This window comes from Propithecus coquereli, unplaced genomic scaffold, assembly GCF_000956105.1.
Source record: "Propithecus coquereli isolate 6110/MARCELLA unplaced genomic scaffold, Pcoq_1.0 Scaffold646, whole genome shotgun sequence".
NCBI lineage: Eukaryota > Metazoa > Chordata > Mammalia > Primates > Indriidae > Propithecus > Propithecus coquereli.
Window position 1 is genome coordinate 55,613 of NW_012152463.1, and position 22,068 is coordinate 77,680.

Consider the following 22,068-nt stretch of genomic DNA (forward strand, 5'->3'; position numbering starts at 1 on the left):
GTTTCCCTGGAACCTCTGAGGCTTCCACTCTGTCAACCCCAAGCCTTTAAAACAAGAGAGAGAAGCCAGGAAGAGAGCAATCTGGATTCAGGAAAATAGATTTTAGCAGGTGGCCCGGGGTTGAGTGTAACGAGCATCTCTGCAGCTCTCAATTCCCTGGAGAAGTCTGTTTGTTTCTCAAGAGGGCTGCTGCCTGGGTGTTTGAAATGACCGTTGTCATACATTATTAGGCTATTAATTGATGGGTTGGAGCACTAAGGAAGCAGGTGGGGGTGGCAGACCCAGGGGTTGCCATGGCAACCTCCAGGCCTGTGGTCTGTGCCATGGCCTCAAACAGGAAGGATGCCCGGGCAGCTCAGACCCTTTCAGAGCACAGACTCTCCAGGCTGAAGTCCCTCTTTCAACAGCAGGCTTCTGTGGTCATGCATCCCCTCCGAGGCCACCCACGCCCTGAGAGTCCACACCCACCCTCTTCCTGTTGCCTCATCCGTATCCTGACTGTCTCCCCAGTTGGTTAGCTTCTCACTTCCATTTCAGCCCCGCTGGCCTTCCAGGCAGGCTGCAGGAAGAAATGGAATTTAGATTCATTTATTCATCCCAACGTTTGGCATGTCTTTGGTGTGCACTTTCCCCAGGGGAGAACAAAACAGACCCAGCTCCTCCTTCCTCACGCAGCTTTCTGCCTACAGGGGGAGATGGGCATCAACAGATAATCATACAAATTCCCGTGCATTACGTGAGTAATTGTTAAAATACAACGAATCCGACCTCGACTTGAAGCCCAGTGCTGCCACTGCCAGCTGTGACCTTTGGCCTTGGGCAGCCCTAAGTTCTCTTCAGCAGGGAAGCTGGGATGACAGCATTTACCTGGCAGGTTGTTGTGACGACGATCAAGGCAACCTATGGAAAGCACAGTGCTTCGCATGTAGCGGCAGCTCAGGGCACGTGAGCATCCCCCGACCCCCTCTGTGTCCCCTTGCTCAGCACCCATTCGCCATTTGGAACTCCCCAGCCACCTTCTTTCCGTGGGAGGAGCCCTGGTCCCAGCTCTCTCGCAGCCTCTGATAAAACACAAGGCGTCACTGTTCAGAAGTCTCAAGTTGGCCAGGGAAGTTGAAAAGGACCCAGGGAAGGATCAAGTTCAAGTTAATGCTGTGGGCGCACGTTGGAGGGAGACAGGCTCTCCCTCTGGGGCTGTGTGGATGAGGTGGTGTCTGAGTGGGGCCTTAAAACAGTTGTTCTCCAGCTTTGGTGTGTGTCAGAAAAACCCGGGGAATTGCTAAAAATACAGCCTCTAGGATCTCATCCCTAAGTGACTCTGATTCAGTGAGTCCAGGGCAGGGCCTGGGAATCTGCATTTAACAGGCACCCGGGGGATACTGACCCAGGTGTCCCGAAGCTCACCTGAGACACACGAGACACACTGCCCTGAGGAATGGGGAGAAGCGTATGGGGTGGTGGTAAGGGACATTTGGTGGGGACCAGAGGCTGGGAAAAGGGTGGGCCACAAGTGGGGCCTCACAGCACAGGGTGTGCCAAGGGCCTGCGGGGGGCCTCCTCCCTCCCTGCGCCCTTCAGCCTTCTGCCCCCAACCCAGGGCACAGCTCGAAGCCCTCCCCTGCACAGGGACTCAGTCTCAGCCCCCCTCACAATGCATGACTGGTTGGTTCCTGTGGCTTCGGCTTTATTGCTCTCTTCTCTCTTCTTACTAGACTTCGTCCTGGTTGCAGTAGGAGTGGAGGGCATTGTCCAGATATCTTTCCTTCCTTCCTTTCTTCCTCCTTCCTTCCTTCCTTCCTCCCCACGCCCCTTCCTGCAGTTATCAAGTATTTGTTTAGTCCAAACACGGTACAACACTGTGCTAGCTGCTGTGACACAGAGAGATAAAGGGGGGCCTCAGCTCAGGCCTGGGAGCCCGTCAGACGTGCAGAATCTCAGGCCCCACCGCAGACCTGCTGCACCGGAAGCTGCACTTCTTTAACGAGATTCCTGCACTTTAACGAGAGCGCACACTTGGCCAGTGCTGCTGTACAGGGTCTCAGTATAACGGGGTGGATGTGGGAGGCAGAATAATCCCCCCAAAGATGCCTGATTCCTAACCCCCAGAGCCTGCGACCATGTCACCTTACGTGGCGAAGGGGGATTAAGGTAGCAGGTGGAATCGAGGTTGCCGATTAGCTGACCTTTTTAAAGTAAGGAGATTGTGCAATGTTATCACAAAGTCCTGAAAACTGGAGGAGGGAGGCAGGAGGGTCAGAGTCAGAGGTGACGCGATGACAGGAGCAGAGGCCAGAGCCATGTGATGTGAGAAGGACTCAATCCACCACTGCTGGCTTTGGAGACGGGTGCCACGAGGCAAGGAACGCTGGAAGCCTCCAGAAGCTGGAAAAGGCAAGGAAACAGATTTCCCCCAGGCGCCCCGTGGGAAAGCAGCCTTGCAGACAATTCAATTTTCGCCCAGGTCAGACTTTGGACCTTGCGAACTGTAAGATTGTCTCAAGCCACTAAATTTGTGGCAATTTGTTACAGTAGCCATAGGACACTAACACAGTGGTCAAGAGCCCTGTCTTTGGAGTCAAACTGCCCTAGGTTCAAATCAGAGCTCTGCTGTTTACCGGCTGTGTGACCTGGGCAGGTGTCCTGTAGCTTTTGAGTATCATTTGCCTCATTTATAAAACAAGGATAATCCCTGCCACGTGGGCTTGACGGGAGGGTTGAAACAAAGTTGTTAGGTGGTGGCACGTGCCTGCAGTCCCAACTACTTGCGAGGCTGAGCCAGGAGGACTGCGAGCCCAGGAGCTCAGGGCTGTAGTGCACGATCCTGGCACCTGTGAATAGCCACTGCACTCCTCCAGACCCTGTCCTTGGGAAAAAATTAAAAAAACAAAACCAGAAAGTGTTTGGAAGGGACTCAGCACAACACCTGGTTCAGAGGACATGCTCAGGCAGTGGTGATGACGGCTCTTCTCTAACCCACTAGGGCCCTGGTGCCAAACGGTTTGCTAAGTTCTCTGCCGTCCCTCCTCCTGGTTGTTGAAGCTTCCTGCAGAGCCATTCTTAATTCAGGCCTGGCCCCTTTCGAACCTGCAACAACGCAGCACCCCCAGATGCCCTGGTGACCTTTGCATCGGCTCCTTGGGTGTCAGCGTGTGCTAAAGTGGAAGACCAGGACCACCTTCTAGACACTTCAGGAAAGGTCCCCGCAGTCAAACTGCAGATGGCTGATTACAGGCACCTCTTGTATTTGTCAAAGCCCTTGCGGAGCCTCTAAGGCCGCTACCCCAACTAGCCTCAAATCAGTAGAGTAATTTGAGTGACCTCCAGTTCCCTCATGGGGAATAAGGTGGTGCTCCGTGACAGATGTCTCACCAAGGTGGCCTGCCCATTCTCCACCCCGTCTAGGGTGGATCAGGTGGTGGGCAGGACTTTCGAGCCTGAGGACTGATGCCGCCATGGTCATCATCATCGTCATCATCACCACCACCACCACCACTGCATCTGCACTACCTCCTCAAGGGCGTACTAAGTGCCAGGCACTTGCTGGGCCCATCTCCTTTGATCCTCACAGGAGTCCCCTGGGCAGCAGGGTGTGTGATTCTCAAGGTCACATAGCCAGAAAGGGGCAGCATGGGGACTTGACCTCCATGGTCTGGCCCAGAGCCTCTGCTCTCAACCTCTATCCCATACTGTCCCCCAAGTGACCTTGGGGTTGCTGCCATGTGCTGGAGGCCTTGCGTGGTGCCACCAGCCAAGGGAACGCCCTGGGATCTTCTCTGTGCTGACCCCTAGGCTGCCTGGATCTCTGGGAGGCCGGGGGTGCCTGAAGGCCTTGTGGTCTTGGGCCCTCTTGTCCTCAAAGCAGCCTCCAGAGAAGCTCAGAAAAGTCTACCTGCCCAGATGCCTGGAGCAGATGCTTATGTTGGGGGCACAATAAGGATGTCCAGGGCTCAGGCCAACCTTCCAGGGCTGCCATCCCAGAGGGGGTGGATGGTGCTTCACAACTGCCATCACTGGGGACAGGGAGATGGAGGGAGGAGGGGTGGGAAATGAATGCAAGTGGCAGGCCTGGCCCAGTTTAGGCCAGTATGTCTTTCCAGGACGGGAGGAGCACAGTGGGTGGGGGCGCCCCACGGGGCTCAGGCATTCTCATCCTCTGGTCGGTGGCCGCTCCCAAGATTCTGCCACTTTGGGCTGAATGGTGGAAGCCTGGATGGGAGGAGGGGGCCAGGGGCTGTTCCTGAGGCTACGTTTCTATTATAAAACTACTTTTCCTTAGTTGTAGGTTTACTTGGAGAAGTTTACGAGGCGGGTGGAGGTTATGGGGCCTCTGCTTGGTGTCACTGCTACTTCTAGTCCTCCCTTCCTGTTTAGGTTAAAGACAAAACCCCAGCACCAGCGTAAAACGCACGCAGCATGGGCTCTTTTTCCCCTCCCCAGGTGGGCACTTCACAGAGCACAGGGGCTTAGCCAATTTGAGTAAATCCGAAGGAAGCTTCACGCCTCATTCTGCATCCCAAGGGTCCAGTGGGGAAGGAGGAGGTGGCCCTATTCCGGGTGAGGTGTGGGGCATGCTGCTGGCAGAGGGGCTGGTCCCAGAAGGTGCTGGGGGGAGGGAGGAACACAGTACCATCAGTGGTTCCTGCAGGTGTAGACGGCGACAGTATAAACGGCCTGTTTGTGCTGGGCTGGGCTGTCCCTTAGAGAGGGCCAGAGGTGCTCTCTCTGGTGGGGTATGTCCTGGGGGGTGGCCACGCAGTCACCACTAAGTTGATCCTGTTCTAACTCTCCAGTCCTTCCATACGACATCAGGGAAAGCCAGCCACATTTCTACAACTTAGAAATAGCATCTGTGTCTAAATGCAAATTATTGCACTATAACAAGTTGCAGCCTTTTGCCTGTAACCTAAGGCCTATGAGAAGCAACTGACATAGGAGACAGTTTTTAAAAGGCCCGTTTATGCGGTAGCATTTGCTTAGAGGACCCGGACCCCACAGAAGTGGACTTTTCTCGGACCCCTACCAACATGGTTCCCAGACAGGGGACTCGTGGAGAAGACGGGCCCCACAGATCACCCAGTGGAGCAGGGAGAACTCGCAGCCCCAGTGAGACCCACACAGGGTGTCTGTTGGCTTCCTGGCTCCGGCACCGTATTCTATCTTGGAGGGGACTACGTTGGAGGGAGGTAGCTAAGCCAAAATCGCATGGCAGCTAAAGTCGGCAGGAGTTTCAGTCGCAGCTCTGTCACCATTTAGCTGTCAGCCCTGGTCAGGAGCCTTTGCCCTTCTGGGCCTGAGTTACAGGAGTCTGGGCTGCGTAACCTCCAGGGGTCCTTTCCGGCCCCTGTGCTGAGGGTGTCCCAGGGAGGGAGTTCAGTAAGCGCTGCTGAGAGCCAGAAGACCCGGTGAGGCCGAGCCCTGTGCTTGGTCCCTGCGGTGGGTATCGACGGTGTAAAACGTAGATACTTACCTTCTTCCTGCCCGCAGGCTTGACCCCACTGCCCTGGCTCTGTTGGTCTGCAGGGCAGGGTCCCGCCTGCCTTCACCCCGTGGTGGTTCCCCACCCTCGCTGCACTTTACAATCGGCCAGGGAGCTTTGAAAAACATTGATGCTGGCACCTCACCTCCAGAAAGCATGATTTAATCAGTCTGGGGGAGGGCCTGGCATTGCTGTTGTTTATACGCTCCCCAGGTATTTTCTCATGCACGTGGCCAGGATGGAGACCCACTGACCCAGATGTGGGCAGCTTCCGCCTGTCCTTGCCTGTTTTCCTGTTGTTCTTGCCGGTGTCCACATTACAGCAGTGACCACGGTGTAATCTAGTTACTGGACAGAGGCCTGAGGGGCTCAGGTGAGGACCCCCGGGGCAGGGGTTCAACATCCTGCCTCTCCTGCTCCCCTGCAGGCGCACAAAGGTGGTTTGACTGAGAGCATCAGCACACCCCTCTCCTCCTGCATCCCCCCAGTTCGGAGGGCCCCTGCCCCTCATTCAGGCTCTACCATCCCCCGCAGGGCTGCCCACGGACTCTGGGGGTGTGGGAAGCAGGGAGGATGCGTGGAGGGAGCAGCTCCCAGGCTGCCGCCTCTGGCTGGCGAGCGGTTCCTCGGCAACCGCCTAGCCTGACACCAGATTGGAGTTCACATGATTCTGCCTCAGCACAGGAATGGGCAGCTTCCAGCTGGGGATTTTCTAGATGGAGCTGGGAGGCTGGGTCTGCGGGAAATCACCGGAGGGAGAGCTGGGGGCCGGCTGCAGGAAGCCGGCTGCTTGAGGTTTGCGGGCAGAGCCCAGCTGGGACGGAGGACTGTGCCAGACTCCCCCCTCGGAGGACTCCCAGCCTGATTCCCGGAGCTGCCACTCCTGCCTGCACCTGGCTGCAGAGACCACACGGCCTTGCTGGGGCCCAGGAGGCTCAGGAGAGCGGAACAGGTGGGGCTCCCTCCAGCTATTTCCAAACTCCTGGTTATTTATGACCCATTAGTGGGTCAGAAAATCAATTTAGTAGTTCGTGACCTGCGTTTTAAAAAATGAAATAGAACAGAAAATATCGGGGTGCATGGCAAGTACTAGGGTGAGTATTGCTTTGGGGAAGTTCGTTTCTTTATATGGATGCACGCGTGTGCGTGTCTGTGTGTGTGTCTATGTGTGCAGGGTTGCAATGTAAAGTGTGTTCCTTGCTACGGTCAAAGAGCTCAAAGGCAGCAAGTTGGTGCCTGGACGCCTGGGTTCTAGATTCTGATTCCCCCCTGCCCCAAACTTACTGTGTGAAGTTGAGCAACTGGCTTAGCCTCTCTGGGCTTCAGACTCTGTGAAATGGCTTAGCAATGCCAGCCCCACCTGACGCACAGGGTCTGCATGAGCCCAGGTGGGACTGAACTTTGAAACAGCTGCAAGGGTGTTGGAGATGAGATTCTGTTGTCTGCGCTGTCTTGCTGGAGTGAGGCTATTATCTGGGGGGAAGATGGGGACTAAGGAAAAATGCAGCCTGATTTCTACCCCAGCTCAGAGGGGAATAAAAAAGTACTTTTGGGAAATGAAATAGCCGGGTCTGAAGCCGGGAGAGGTCTGGCCAGCTAAAGGGAAGGGAAGCTGGGCCCACAGGACACTCCCCGGCTCTGTGGGCTTGGAGCTCCCGGGAGCAGCCCCAGCACCGTGAGTAACTGTCTGTGTGCGTGCCGTGGTGTGCGCCACACGGAAGAGCAGGGTGACGAATTAGATTATTGTTTATGTGCCGGCTGAAATCTAGCATTGAGGCACCTCCGCCTTCTGGCTTGGAACGTGCAAGAGACTCCTAGCTTACGTCAGAGAGGCCTTTCCTTCCTGTAGGGGCTTCATTTCTCTTGATCGTTAAAGTCCTCGGAGGCCTCTACACTGATTAGTATTTGTCTAAAGATTTGCTTTTAGGTGTTGGGTCACTCTGTGTGTAGTTTTTCTCAGTTTCTTAATTCTTAATCAAGAATTTCTTAATTCTTTTCTCTAACACCCTCCACCCTGAGAAACCACAGACTGGGTGCATCGGGGTGAGTTTTCCTCAATGGGTGTTAAAGACATGGCCTGGGAGAGCATCCTCCAGTGCAGGGGACTAGCCCAGGGCCAAGCCTGGAGACCCTTGCAGTGGCATCTGTGCGGACTGGAGCTTGACTGAGCTCGGGGATTGAGGGTGATTGTTCAGGGATGATTGTGATAAACAGAGAGTGTGACATTGAGGAAAATGTGGCCCAGTCTACGTCCTAGCTGTGGAGTCCCGAGCATGTTGGTTCGCCTCTCCGAGCCTCAGTTTTTTCCATCTGTGAAATGGGAGCTGAGGAAGGAGAGTGGTGCTGAGAGAGTGAACGTACAGAGACTGACCGGCACGTGGAGGGCTCTCGACAGATGTGGCTTGATTCTTTCATGCATGCCCGGTTTTCCATGTACAGGACACTTTTGCATCCACTGTGTTCTTTGATTTTTGAGGAGCAAGGTTCCTGTGGAGACCGGGTATGGAAGGGACTCTCCTGTCAAGGTGCAGCTTCCATCTGGGGGTGCCCGTCCTTAGGGAGTGGCAGAAGGGAGAGCTGGCCACAGTAGGGCCTGGACCAGTGGGACCAGCTGAGAGGAGGCCACGGTGATACTCCTGCTTCAGTTTCCTGTTTCTATTCGTGACGTCCCCACTGTCCCAGCACCCAGCCCCCAAACCTCCCACCATCTTCCTATCCACTCACCCACCCACCCACTCACCTACCCACCACCCATTCATCCTTCTGTCCACCCTTCACTCACCCACCTACCTCTCACCCATCAACCCATCCATCTACCACCCCACTCTACCCATCTATCCATCCATCTCACAAATAATTTCTGAGAGCCTTTAAGGACCAGGCACTGAGAAACATCTCAGATTTGTCCCTGGCTGTTCCTCACCTCCCTTCTGTCAGTTTCTACAGCTTCTTGTGTCTCCTCTCTGGCCGCGCCCACCTCATACCTAGATCCCGTTGTGCCAGGCTACTGGCCTCTCCCCAAAGGCGCCTGTTCTCTCCCTGCTGCATCTGGCCAGCTGCACCCACTCTCCACAGGCAGAAGCTCCCCTCCGCCTGGGCAGCACCCAGTCCTGATCCTGGCGTCACTGTCTCTGCTCAGGAAGGCCTTTCCTGACAGGGTTAGGTCCCCTCCCGTGAACTCTCATAAAATCCTGTGCGCTCCCTGTGAACTGGTTTCACTTATCTTCTCCCCTCCCCTGTGAGACTAAAAGCCACTTGACACCAGGAGCCAGTGTCTAGTGCCTCCCCTGTAGTGGACACTCAGTGAGTATTTGTTATGTGAATGACTCCTTGGACGGATGGATGGACAGGCGGGCGGGAAGATGGCTGGGTGACGGGAGGGCAGTGAGGCAGAGACAAGAAGCCCGGTGGGGGGCTGTCGTGCTGACTCTGGGGAGAAAGTCGTCACCAGACCCGTCTAGAGGCTGGTGAGAGGCTGAAGAGGAGGAGGCAGACGCGGGAAATACTCAGGAGTTGAAAATCGTAGATCTTGGTAATCTACAACCGCTGCAGAGGAAGCTGAGGGAGGCACCCAAAGGCCCGCCACCCCACGCGAGTAGTCGGGCAGAGGGATGCCCCTTCCAAGAGTGGAATAGCAAAGAAAATGACAGACCCGGCGTGGGCCTCACTGAGCATGTCCCGTGAGGTGGGGCAAAGGTGGTTATGTCGACCTGCAGCCTGGGAGAGGCCTGGGAGTCATCGGAGAGTAGGAGATGCCATCCCACAGAGAGTGCGTGGGAGAGAGACCCGCGGCACCCACCGCCCCATGCCTCGTGTGGTAGTAACCCATGCATCTGGCATTCCCGTCTTGCGCGCTTGGGGGTTCCTGAGGGTGGGAGCCGTTTCTTGTTCATCTCCAAGTCCCCCATGTCCAGCCCGGTACAGTGAGCATGTGCCTGCTCCACAGGCACCTGTCCAGTGAAAGCTACAGGTAGGTACTGGGTTGGACAAGCTGCTTTATCTCAGCAAACCTCAGTCTCCTTGTCTCTAAAATGGGGACAACAACAGGGCTCTTGTGAAGACAGGACAAGAGGACAGAATTAAAAAGCTCTGTAAACTGTGAGATATTCTGCAAATGAAAGGTGTCAGTACTCGCACAGGTTCGGTCACTATTTCCTTCTTTCTTTTTTTTTTAGACAGACTCTTGCTCTGTCGCCCCAGCTAGAGTACAGTGGCATCCGCCCAGCTCAACCTCAAACTCCTGGGCTCAAGCTACCCTCCTGCCTCAGCCTCGCGAGAAGGTGGGACTACAGGCACATGCCACCATGCCTGGCTAATTTTTCTATTTATTGTAGAGAAGGGGTCTCACTCTTGCTCAGGCTGGCCTCAAACTCCTGAGCTCAAGTGATCCTCCTGCCTCGGCCTCCTAGAGTGCTAGGATTACAGACACGAGCCACCGCGCCCGGCCTCAGCCACTATCTCTTGAGAGCCTGAATCAGTCTGGAGCTCACCCAAGGGCTGTGTTCTGATTCTGCCCACAAGGTTCTGCTGGGTCTGAAGTTCCCCTTCCAGCCACCTCTGCTCCCTGCCTTGGAAGTTCGTGTAGGACATGTGTTCAGGAGCTGAACCCTAGATCTTCTAGACCCCCCCCAGTACCTTGCTACTCAGAGTGTGCCCCAAGGGCCAGCAGCTTGTTTGAATGTAAATTCTTGAGCCCTACCTCTGATTTGGGGAGTCTGAAACTCTGGAGGTGGGGCTCAGCAATCCGTCTCAAATCCTCCGGGCGATTCTGATGCACCTAAGTTGAGGAACCACTGTTCTAGAACACCAAAACCTATTTTTTGCTGCGAAACGAACGTATGTGGTGCTTTAATCTAAACATGGTAAATGTTTCCTCTTTGCTCTGCAAACGTGACTATTTCTGACTTTGGTTGCCAGAATTAGGTTATTGCTGGCCTAGGGAAGAGGAAGCTCCAAACCGTCGCCCGCCCCCACCCCCACATGGACCCCCACCACCGGTAAGCAGTGGGCTTCAGGCCTGGTGACTCGCAACAAACGTCCAAGACCTCATGGGTCGTGTTTTCACAGTGGCTTCATTTACCCTGTGTTGGTGGAGCCTTGGGGGGAGTCTGGGAGCCAGTGCTTGTGAATAGATTTTCTTTGTGCGAGTGGATTTTATGTGGATTGCAGAAAACTGAAGTAAATTCAGAAACGGGAACTGGCCTGGGTAGGGGACAGTTGGGGACCTCCTCACGTGTAAGCTGGCGAAGCGTTTGGCCCCACATGGGTGCGCTTGGAATTCAGGGACCGGGGAGCCGGCAAGAGGAGGGCGAGTGGCCGAAGTCTGACGCGCCGGGCTGTGCGCGGAGTTTCGAGGTCACAGGCCTCAGCTGCGTCTGCTCCCCTTCCTCTCGCCGTCAACAAACAAACAGGACTGAAAACACCCTGTGCACTGCTGGTGGAAATGTGACATGGTGCAGCCACCATGGAAAACGGTACGGTGGTTCCTCAAAAAATTAAAAATAGAATTACCATGTGATCTAGCAATTCCAATTCTGGGTTTTACCCAAAAGAATTGAAAGTGGGAACTTGAGCAGATCTTTGCCCTGCCATGTTCCCTGCAGCAGTATTCACAATAACCAAAAGGTGGAAACAACCCAGATGTCCACCGACTAAGGGATACATACAGTTAGCGTGTGCATATGATAGAATATTATTCAGCCTTCAAAAGGCAAGAAATTCTGACACACGCTAGAACATGGATGAATCTTGAAGAAAGCACACATACTGTATGAGTCCATTCATACAAAGTACCTAGAGTGGTCAGAGTCCTAAAGACGGAAAGTACAATAGCATGGTGGTTGTTAGGGACTGGGTTGTTAGGGACATTATTATTTAATGGGTACAGAGTTTTGATTTTGCAAGATGAAAGGAGTTCTGGAGACGGAAGGTGGTGATGGTTGCACAACAGCGCGAATGTACTTAATGCCACCAAACTGCATACTTAAAGATGGTCAGAATGGTAAATTTTATATTACATGTGTTTTACCACAATAAAAACAGTAAGAAACACCGCCATCCCTGAGATTCCAGGCCAGTGCCCTGGAGAGGACAGGGGAGGTGAGACTGACCGGGAGACTATGTCTCCTGGGAACTGAGAGGTTAGGAGGTGAGTCTCAGGCGGGGACTGCAGGTGGCAGGGAGCTGGGGTGTGCAGCAAAGAGACCTGGTTTCTACGCTGACGCTTCCCTCCTTAGGCTGGCTTTGGGCAAGTCATTTCCCCTTTGGAAGCTCAGTGTCCTCACCTGGAAAATGAGAAGCGCCATTCACTCCTCATTCACGAAGTATTAACTGAGGGCCTGTCATGTTTCGGGCACTGTTCAAGCTGCGGGGGAGACAGCAGCGAACAGGCGGACGAGGCCTGTGCCCCGGTGGAATTACGTTGCAGTGGAGGAGACAGACCTCCACTGTCCACGAGCAGACAAAGACACGAACAGGAAAAATACCAGATGACTATAGGAGCTCTGCAGCGCGATCTCACGTAGGGCGATGTGATGGGGGCCAGGGACGCTGCTTTAGGCGGGGTGGGCAGGGGAGGCCTCCCGAGGAGATACCATTTCAGCTGAGATCTGGCAGGAAAAGAAGCGATGCTGTGTTGGGGGTGGGGCAGCGGCAGAGAGGAAGAGGCCGTGGCTGACAGCAAAGGCCTAAGGCAGGACCGAGGTCGGGTGACTGAGGCACGGAGAGCTGGCCAGTGTGGCTGCGTGAGGTCGTGGCAGGCAGGGCTGGGGGAGCTGGAGCCAGATCATGCTGGGCCTTGTAGGCGTGGCGAGGAGTTTGGATTTTACTCCAGGTGTGATAAGCAGCTGTCTCCGAGGGTTTGAAGCAAGGAAGAGGAGGGCCTGGTTTGCACTGCAGAGAGATTGCTGTGGCTGCCCCGCGCGATGAGGGCCCGGGTGGGAGAGCCGGGTGGGGACCGGTGTGGGACAGAGCTGAGGCAGAGAGGAGAGCCGGGGGTGGAGAACCTGGGGGAGAGCTTGGTGTGGGGGTGTGGGGCTGTGGCTGCGGGGGGTGCTTTGGAGGGAGCTACAGGAAGTTCGAGTCCAGGTGAGAGGGGTGCGGCTTTGGACCAGACCCATCTCTTGCCCATTTCAGAGACACTCACAAAAGCTACGGTCCCTTTTCCTGGGACAAGTGCACAGACATCTCTATCTACAAGATTGAGCGTGTGATTTCAGGGAAACTCCTCAAATTTATCCACCGTGAACTCCAGGACCGGAACTGCTGGGTGGATGTCTCCAAGTCCCTTCCCAGCACGCCGTGCCCGCTTCCCTGGCTCTGGAGGCCACCGGGCAAGGCCAGGGCAGGAGGGAGGCTGTGGAGGGAGAGGCTGTGGCTAGCGGCCTGATGAGACATTTGTCATAGACTCCGAGAGGTCTCCCTTCTGGGTCCCTGAGTCGCCACTTGACTCTGGTCAAGAGAGTGCACAGGGCAGGAGGTTCTGCCGATACTGAGAAACATCTCCATTTAGACCCGCTTGCTCAGGATTTGCAACCACACCGACAGTGCATTCCCAGCAGGGGTGAAAATCCGTTCTGGGCTGGGGTGGGGTGAGAAAAGTTTTAGATATTACAGTGATTTGTCACCCTCCAAAGGACCACAGTACAGAAGCAGTAGATCTGTGATATTAACATTTCGTCAGGGTTGGGGAGGGAGCGGTTAGGGGAAAAAATGTCTAAAAAGGCTCCTTAAAGTAGTGATCATGAACAAAGGGTTGCAAGACGCTGATTTCGATACAGAGAGGTTTTTCGTCTGAGAGAGAGGAGTTAAATCAATAGAGCAGCTCAGGCTTTCCATCTTGATTTACTAATTTATAAAGTAGGCTTACGACAAATCATTTTATTCTGTCTTGTGTAACTTGTTTGTGCATCTGGCATGCTCTTCGTGAAATTCTCAGCAGCAGGACCGTCTCGCTATTTGAGTAGGGTCACCACCCTGTACCGCCCCCATGCACTTTTTCACACCCGTCAGTCCCCGTGGCCCCGATCCTGACCTCCGAGGGCAGGGATGTTTGTATTTCCCTTTTATAGGTGAGGAAACTGAGGCTCAGACAAGGTAAGTGGCTCACGCAGACTCACCTGGGCCCTGGTCCACAGCCTTCCCGCGGCTCCATGCAGGAGAGGAGAGGTGGCGTTCGCTGATGGGCACCCAGAGCCCGGTGGTGCCTGCGGGAAGCTGGGCTGTTTCTTGCCAGAGCGCAGAAGGGTGTGGATGAGGTTGGGCCTCCTCTGATGCTGCCTGGAGAGGCGGCAGGGGGGGCTGTGGCCCCAGTGTTAACGGACTAATTCATCCGTTGGAGTGGAGTGAATGTGGGTGACGCTTACTGCTGGGGACGAGGGCAGCTGGTGCCGTCACTGTCGCGTGTGGAATTAATCTTTGCCTTGGGCCTCCCTTGGGGAGCTGGGCTCAGGATGGGCTCATGGTCCTGAGAACCCCTGGCCCTACATGCAGCACCAAGGGACCAGGAAAATAAATAAGGGACAGAGAGTGAATAAGGGGAGCCAGGGAAGGGGACGGGGAGGCGCAAATCATGTTTCAGGTCCTGCTATGGTGACGCCTTCAGATATTCTAGTTGAGCTGGAGTTGGTTGGCTGCTACCTCTCCTTCTAAACGAAATGAGTGAGGATTTGGGACAATGCCTGGCACACGGTAGATGCTATGTAGGTGGAGGCTACTATTATTCTAAGGCTCTCCTGCCTTTGGCTTTCAGGGGCTCACCCCCCGCCAGTGATGCCCAGCCCTTGGTAGCGCTCGAAGCACTTTCTACAGACGGGATGGCGGTGGAGGGACCGGCCCAGTCCCACAGCCCATGAGAGCGGAGGCCCCTTCAGGCCCAAAGATGGGGAACAGCACTGCAGACAACTCCTCGAGCTGCACCATTGACCACACCATCCACCAGACGCTGGCCCCGGTGGTCTATGTCACGGTGCTGGTGGTGGGCTTCCCAGCCAACTGCCTGTCCCTCTACTTTGGCTACCTGCAGATCAAGGCCCGCAACGAGCTGGGCGTGTACCTGTGCAACCTGACGGTGGCCGACCTCTTCTACATCTGCTCGCTCCCCTTCTGGCTGCAGTACGTGCTGCAGCACGACAACTGGTCGCACGGGGACCTGTCCTGCCAGGTGTGCGGCATCCTCCTCTACGAGAACATCTACATCAGCGTGGGCTTCCTCTGCTGCATCTCCATCGACCGCTACCTGGCCGTGGCCCACCCCTTCCGCTTCCACCAGTTCCGGACCCTGAAGGCGGCCATGGGGGTCAGCGCCGTCATCTGGACCAAGGAGCTGCTGACCAGCGTCTACTTCCTCATGCACAAGGAGGTCATCGAGGACGGGAACCAGCACCGCGTCTGCTTCGAGCACTACCCCATAGAGGCATGGCAGCGCGGCATCAACTACTACCGCTTCCTGGTGGGCTTCCTCTTCCCCATCTGCCTGCTGCTGGCCTCCTACCAGGGCATCCTGAGGGCCGTGCGCCGGAGCCACGGCACCCAGAAGAGCCGCAAGGACCAGATCCAGCGGCTGGTGCTCAGCACCGTGGTCATCTTCCTGGCCTGCTTCCTGCCCTACCACGTGCTGCTGCTGGTGCGCAGCCTCTGGGAGGCCAGCTGCGACTTCGCCAAGGGCGTCTTCAACGCCTACCACTTCTCGCTGCTGCTCACCAGCTTCAACTGCGTGGCCGACCCCGTGCTGTACTGCTTCGTCAGCGAGACCACCCACAGGGACTTGGCTCGCCTCCGCGGGGCCTGCCTGGCCTTCCTCACCTGCTCCAGGACCGGCCGGGCCCGGGAGGCCTACCCGCTGGGCGCCCCCGAGGCCTCGGGAAAGAGCGGAGCCCAGGGCGAGGAGCCCGAGCTGTTAACTAAGCTCCACACCGGCTCGCCTGCAGGAGGGGGGTCCCCCATGGGTGGCTCAGCCTAGCCTGGGTCCCCCATGCTGGGGCCAGGGGAGGCCTGAGCCTGCAGCTGCTGGCCCAGGCCCTGAGCTTGCTGGCCAGCTGCCCCCCGCTTTCCCAGGCACAGGTGCCTCTTTGTGCAGGAGGGAAGGATGGGCCCTGGTCTATGGAGGGGAATAAGCCCTTCGGGCTCATGGGTGTCCTCTTGGCCAGTTGGATGCAGCCAGGCTGGGGCTCCTTGGGGGAGGAAGACTGAGCTGTAGCTTCCGGGAGGTTTTCAAAGAGCTGTGAAGGGGTTGTGGAGTGGGGGGACATGGGGTGGGGATCGGGAGGTGAGGCGGGCATCTGGGTGTCCACCTGCCAGGGCCTTCCAAGGCCGTTGTCATCGTCACAGATGATACCTGTCCAAATGCACCGCTGTTACCCGATGATGGGACACATGAAGCTGTGCTGTTATCATGAACACTGGAGCCCCGCCCCACACAGGGTGGGAAGGGAAGATTAGATGGGCAGAAGGAAGGTGGGGGGCGTCTGGGGCGCTGGGAGTGGGAGCAAGGACAGTGAGGGTGTGACGGACAGAGGAGGACTCTAGCTCCAGCCACATCACGGTTTCACAGGAGGCTGAGCAGATCCCCAGCCTGAAGGCTGATGGAAAACAAACCCCAGGGCTCCCCAGGGCTCCCTGGGGAGATGCCTGTGCTCCTTAAAAAGTCAGCACTGAAGCTCAAGTGTGAGGACAGGAGCCTGAAGCCAGTGTGTCTTTAAGCAAGTGCCTGACACAGATTCCTCCTAATTAGATTTCTGTTTCCCAGAAGGGCCAGACCTGGAAGCCTGGGGTGGGTGGGGGTGGGGGAGAGTGTGTGTGTTTATGGTTAAAGCGCCACAGTCTCCACGACAGCTGTGTGCCAAGACCCTGAGGCTAGGACCCTGTGACCGCAGTACCCCATCCCCTCCACCCTGTCCCCTTCCACACCCGCTATGGAGTGTCTAACAGTCTCAGAGAGGAGCACGATGTTCTCCCCGAGTTCTCAGCTACAACAGAGCAAACACAACAGAGGTGCACCCTCTGGCAACTCTCAGCCAAAGGCCTGGGGTTAAGTCTGCTCTGGTTTAAATAGCTCCCGTGACAAGGAGAAGAGGTGGCCTCTGTTCTCCATCTCTGCTCTGCTGCTGGATATCCCACCTCAACCACCTGGAGAGTGACATTGGGTATGTGTGCCATCTTTTGTTCTGTCCTGAAAGGCTGGGTAGAGGCTCATCTCTCCTGCAACTTCGTGCCTGACCATGTTGAGGTATCCCTCCCACTCCCCAACACACACACGCACAGGGCTCTCTCCTGTTCAGTTTTGCAACAAAGCTTCCTGCCCCTGAGCGCTGTCCCTCTGAAGGTCTCTGGAGAGTGGCAGGGAGAGGCTATGGGGTCCTTTGGCCTCTTCCTATTGTTGCCTCTGCAACATGCCAGGCACGGCCCCTGCTCTCGTGACCATGCCAAGGACCAAGAGAACTGCCCGCCGCTCCAGGAGACCTGCCCACTTCCACAGAAATGCTAGCCCTGCAGACTTTCTGCTCAGTGGGCTGGGGCCAGCCCTCACTTCCCAGGGCTTGCCCTCAAAGGCCAGGGATTCGAGTTCCTCAGAACCAAGAGACTAGGTGGGCTTACTCCTGGGGCGGATCCAGTGGCAGGGAGTAGAAGTTGGCACATTGGAACATTTCTGGAATCTGCCAAAGGGGGCCAGGCAGAACCCCCTCCTCAATCTCCCTTCCCTTCTTCTCCCCAACCTCCAAGAGGTTGATCCTTTACCCTGTGTCTCTTAACCCGTTCATCAGGGGTGCCCAGAGGCAGGCAGCCCAGACTGGATGTGCCCCAGGGAGGCGTGGTTACTGTGGTCCCAGGGCTATACTTCACTTTGGGCAGCCCCTGCCCAGAACCTTGTGGAGGGCCTCCAATGACCTGGGGGGGTTCTCTTCTCCTTCCTGGACGAGGAAGTGACCAGATTTGAAGGTGGCAGAAATGGCCACACAGCCAGGAAGAGCCCACTCCTCCCCAGCCCAGGATCTTACCGGGCCAGTGGCGTTGGTTGAACCCTCCACGCCGCCTCATTCCAGTGTTTCCCTCTGTTTTGACCGTAGACATCAGCGTTTCCACTGGCACGGACTGGGATAAGCTGAGGGCAGTGCCATCTATCAAGAACTGTATTTTTGTATTGTCCTCTCTTTTCTGTCAAGTCTGTGTGTGCTGACTGTGCCATGGGTTTATGTAGCAAACTTCAGTCTGCAAATAAAGCAAAGTAACCAGCCTCAGCAGGAGTACTCTGCAGTCTTCCAACACCAGGGGGATCTAAAGGGCCCTTGAAACACCCAAAGGAGTAAGGAAGGTCCAGGGATTGACCTTCTCAGAGTAAAACTCGAGCAGAGCAATTGGGGGACTTGCCCTTGATCACTCAACAGTGGCCAAGAAGGACGGACCCCCCCCACCCCCGCAGTGAAGGAGGGTCTGCTCTCCCTCCTCCTGAGATTCAGAAAGTGTCTGTATGGTGTTGCAGATCCACTCTGGACTTCACTTGGCCACCTCCCTTTTGAGGACAGAGTCCAGTCCTGTGGTTTGGAGACTGTCACTCCCTCTGTCGTCAGCCACAGGACCCCTGGTACCTGCTGGGTACTTGCTCCCCACAGCAAGGGAGGGCTCAGTCAGACCTTCCCCTCCTAACTAGTCTAGAATTCCCAAAGCAGAGGATCTGTTGCATTCGTCTCTTTGGGGCTGTCCTCAGTGGTTGGGTTTTGTTTTGAGAGGCCCACATATGTTGACCAGCCTCTTCAGGCTGGAGCATCTTCTCCACCGTGGCAGACTCCGTGTTTATTACTAAGGATTAACTCATCATATTAAAATGTAAATTTGGTGGTGTTCACTTAATCTCTCTCTAGGTCAGGCTCCTGGAGGCCTGGAGTGTTCCGGAAGAATAGATCCTTCTTCCAAACACACTAAGTAAGGACATTATTGGGGATTAAGACTCTTTTCTCCAGAGAGAATGGGTGGAAGAAAAAGTCCATCTGGTTTGGACTGAAGGTGACAGAAGCCATTAAGATTCCTTTCTTCTTCACCAGTGTTGCTTAGTAAGATGAGGGCTCGTCTTCCTGTTTGCACACACTGGTCTGCGGGTCGGCCAGATGAGAGTGGGAGAAAATTTTGGCATGAAATACATCCCCATCTGCTCTTCTACCCTGGCTGGTACAACCGAAAGAGAGCCACACTCTGACCTCTTGGCTCAATGCTGTTCTGAAAACTTGCTTCTTGCAGCTGGTGACCCTGCAGCCTCCATTCCTGGAATTCATCTGGCAAGACAGTGGTCTTTGATGGCGCTGTGATTGGAATGTCCCCTCCAAAACTCATGTTGAAATGTGACTGCCATTGTAACACTGTTGGGAGGTGGGACCTTTAAGAGGTGATTAGGTCCTGAGAGCTCTGCCTTCATGAGTGGATTAATGGCGGTATGGGACAGGGTCCGTTATTGTGAGACTTCAGTCCCCTTTTTCTCTGTCTTGCAAGCTGGCTTGCCTTTCTGCTTTCCGCCACAGGATGACACTTGCCAGATGCTGGTGCCATGCTCTTGGCCTTCCCAGTCTCCAGAACTGTGAGCTTCTGTTCTTTATAAATTACCCAGTCCGTAGTGTTCTGTTACAGGAGCAGAAAATGGACTAAGACAGATAGCATTCATCCTGGAGTCACAGTGGTGGAAATGATGAAATCATAATCCCATTTGCTTTAATTCAACAACTATCAGAAGAACATCCCTAGGTTAGACATTAGATATCAGAGCTGGGATGTACCAGACAGGTCATACTATCCAGCTCCCTCTCCATGAAGTATCTACATCCCCCCAAAACAATAGTCCAGTCTCTCTGCAAACACCACCAGTGACAGCTACCTCGCTACCCACGATAAGCCATTTCAGGGCTGGGCAGAAAATCTTAACTCCCAGGGAGCCAAAGTGGAACCACAGGAGCCACATGGCCCTTGAGAAACTGGTATTTGAAGATAACTTTCGTATCCTACTTCTCAGCGTTAACCCTTCCAAGCTCATGTTAGGCAAGGCTAGAGTATACTGCAACAACAAATAAACCCCCAAATCACAGTGTCTTAAAAGTTTGTCCCTTGTTCATGCAAAGTCCAGTGAGAGGCTGCTTTCTTGAAACTGTTTTCCCAAGCGATGGCAGTGATTCAGGTTCCTTCCATCTAGAGGGTCTGCCATCTTGGGATCTTCCCTTTTCATCCACACAGGGAAGGGAGGCAGCACAAAGAGAATCTCACAGGTATTTTTTGCCAAGTCTGGCAGTGGTTGATATCCCTGCTACTCATACTCCTCTGGCCAGATCCCAGTCGCATGGCCCCAACCTAGCTGCAAGGGAGGCTTGGAAATGGAGTTTTTCTATGTGTGCAGGAAGAGGAGGCAGAGTTGGTGAGCATCTGGCCCATCTCTGACAGACAGCTCTTTGAGCCACCTCCCTTACCAGGTTTTAAGCTCTTACCTTCCTGTTCCTTCATATGAATAAAATCCACTTCTTCAAACATGACATCCAGATCTGAAGTCCATCTGACCTGCTCCGAACAGAAAGGGACCATTTTCCTCTCTGCTTCTTTGCTGCTGGCAAGCACATCACGTCGCTGACATATATTGAGTTTATGTGACTTGCTGGTGAGCCACATCCTCTCCATCCGGCCTAGAGAGCAGTGGATTTTTGACCTGAGAGTTAGACTTCACTGTGGAGCCAGTGGAAGCCACGTGTGGGGGGCAGAGTGCAGTGGGCTGGACGAAGCTGGGGCTAGTGGTCTGCAGGGCCCCTGCAATGAGAGGCGAATAGCGACCCCAGAGCAATGCCTTTCCCAGCTGGGTGTGGGGCAGCTCTTGGCCGGAGGACCTCCGGGGGCAAGGAGCCCTGCTCCCCTTAGCTGGCTCACTTGCCTTCCAGTCCTGGTTCTTGCAGGGTCTGTGTGGCCTCTGCTGCCTCCATGTGTCCAAGGTCTCCAGGCTACCCTTGGTTATCCACAGAGCGGCCTGTATCCTACTAACCAGGATCCCTCCCCACAGTGTTTCTGGACATGCCCCGCATGTCTGCTCAGCACCAGGCCTGTCTCTCACCCTGGCCCCCCCACCACTCCCTGTAGGTCACCTCATGTCCCCCTGTAACCAGCCTCTCCAGGCTACAGCCACGCCCTCCATGCTGCCCTAGACATGGGCACAGACCTTTCCCCAAAGCACAGTCAAGGCTAGGACAAAAGGGCAAAGCTGAGCAAAACTTTTATACTAAGAGTCTGAGCTGGAGTCGTACTGCGGAATGGACAAGCTTCAAAACTGCATCCTGGGAACCACAGCTCCAGTGGTCCTTGGGCTGGACCCTGCTGAGGGGCCTTCTCCTGACCCTCCCTTGCGCCTTGGCCCCTGCTGCCAGGCCACGGGCCTGCCTCTCCCCACAGGGGGCCTTTGGATGTTCCACCAAGTCTAGGACCCCTATTCTCAGCCTTCCCTGGGCTCAGCCTGGTTGTAAACCTCCTTTCCAAACAACTTAATCATCTCCCCATAGATTTCTGCCCACGGTGAAGATAACCTATTACACGGTTATGCCTCAGACTTCTCCATGCCGGAGCAGAATCCTGCTGTTACTCTTGCAAAACCAAAGGCCCATTAGTGTCTTCCCCCAAAATATGAGTCAGAAGAATGCTGGTAGCTTTGCCATCATGAGTTCTTTCTCTTTTCTCACTGTCAAGATCTCGAAAATGTCCGGGTACACCTGTAATCAGAGGCCCCCACTACACGGAACTCTGCAGTCACAAATCAGGGACAAACCTTATACTTGTAGGAGACCTGGCCAGTGAGGCTCAGAGCTGAGGTGGCTTCCCTGAGCCGTGAGAAGCCACAGACAGAGGCTTGCGTTGTCCTGACCGCGGGTGCGTCAGCCCCACCAGCACACCCACACAAGCACAGCCCTGCAGATCGAGCTCGCTTCTACACCACATGTTCCATTCTTCACGACTGTCACCCCGCATAGAATCAGACTAGACATGTTTAAGGAAATGAAGGAAAACAAGCAGGCTCGACAAACACTTGGGGCCCTAGCTGGGGAGACGCACCGTCCCTGCCTGGGTGAGTCAGGCGTCACTCAGCAGTGTGCCAGCACAAGACATTGTCCTGGGACAATGGGCAGTGACTCAGTTTCTAATTTTGCTGGGCAGCGTGCAGAGGAACCTTGCACAGGAGATAAGGACAGGCTGGCTGGAGTCGCTGAGGAGGGCTCTGTGACCCACCCATGGCATGGCTGCCTCTTGTGCTGGGGGCAAAGTGTCCAGCCCGAGGGTGGGGGAGCAGAGGGAGGAGGTGGAAGGAGTGAGTGTCAGGGGTGAAGGGAGGTGAGGGGCAGCGATGGTGACAAATTTAAGGTTTTTCAGGGGATCTTCTGCCTTAGCAAACAAAATGTTGCCTGAAAAAGAAAACGTTTCAAAGATATAAATATTTTGGCGGTGGTAGTGAGTAAACCTTCCATAAAGCCCCCAAACTTCATAAATATACATTCCACATTTGCTCATTTTACCGTTTCTTAATTACGGTGGTCCCCCCTCACCCACAGGGGATATGTTCCAAGACCCCCAGCGGTGCCTGAAACCTTGGT

At 55.0% G+C, this 22,068-nt stretch overlaps 1 protein-coding gene across 1 annotated transcript; it reads left to right on the forward strand.

The window, feature by feature from the left end:
• Positions 1 to 6,360: 6,360 nt before the first annotated feature.
• GPR68 (G protein-coupled receptor 68) lies at positions 6,361 to 16,097 on the forward strand. The gene is made up of 2 exons (XM_012660003.1): positions 6,361 to 6,570; positions 14,226 to 16,097. The coding sequence occupies exon 2, from the start codon at positions 14,325 to 14,327 to the stop codon at positions 15,432 to 15,434; it is 1,110 nt and encodes a 369-aa protein (XP_012515457.1). The 5' UTR covers positions 6,361 to 6,570; positions 14,226 to 14,324; the 3' UTR covers positions 15,435 to 16,097.
• The last annotated feature ends 5,971 nt before the right edge of the window (positions 16,098 to 22,068 follow it).

Coding starts and splice junctions, on each gene's coding strand:
- GPR68 (XM_012660003.1), top strand. CDS start 14,325: ATGAGAGCGGAGGCCCCTTCAGGCCCAAAGATGGGGAACAGCACTGCA.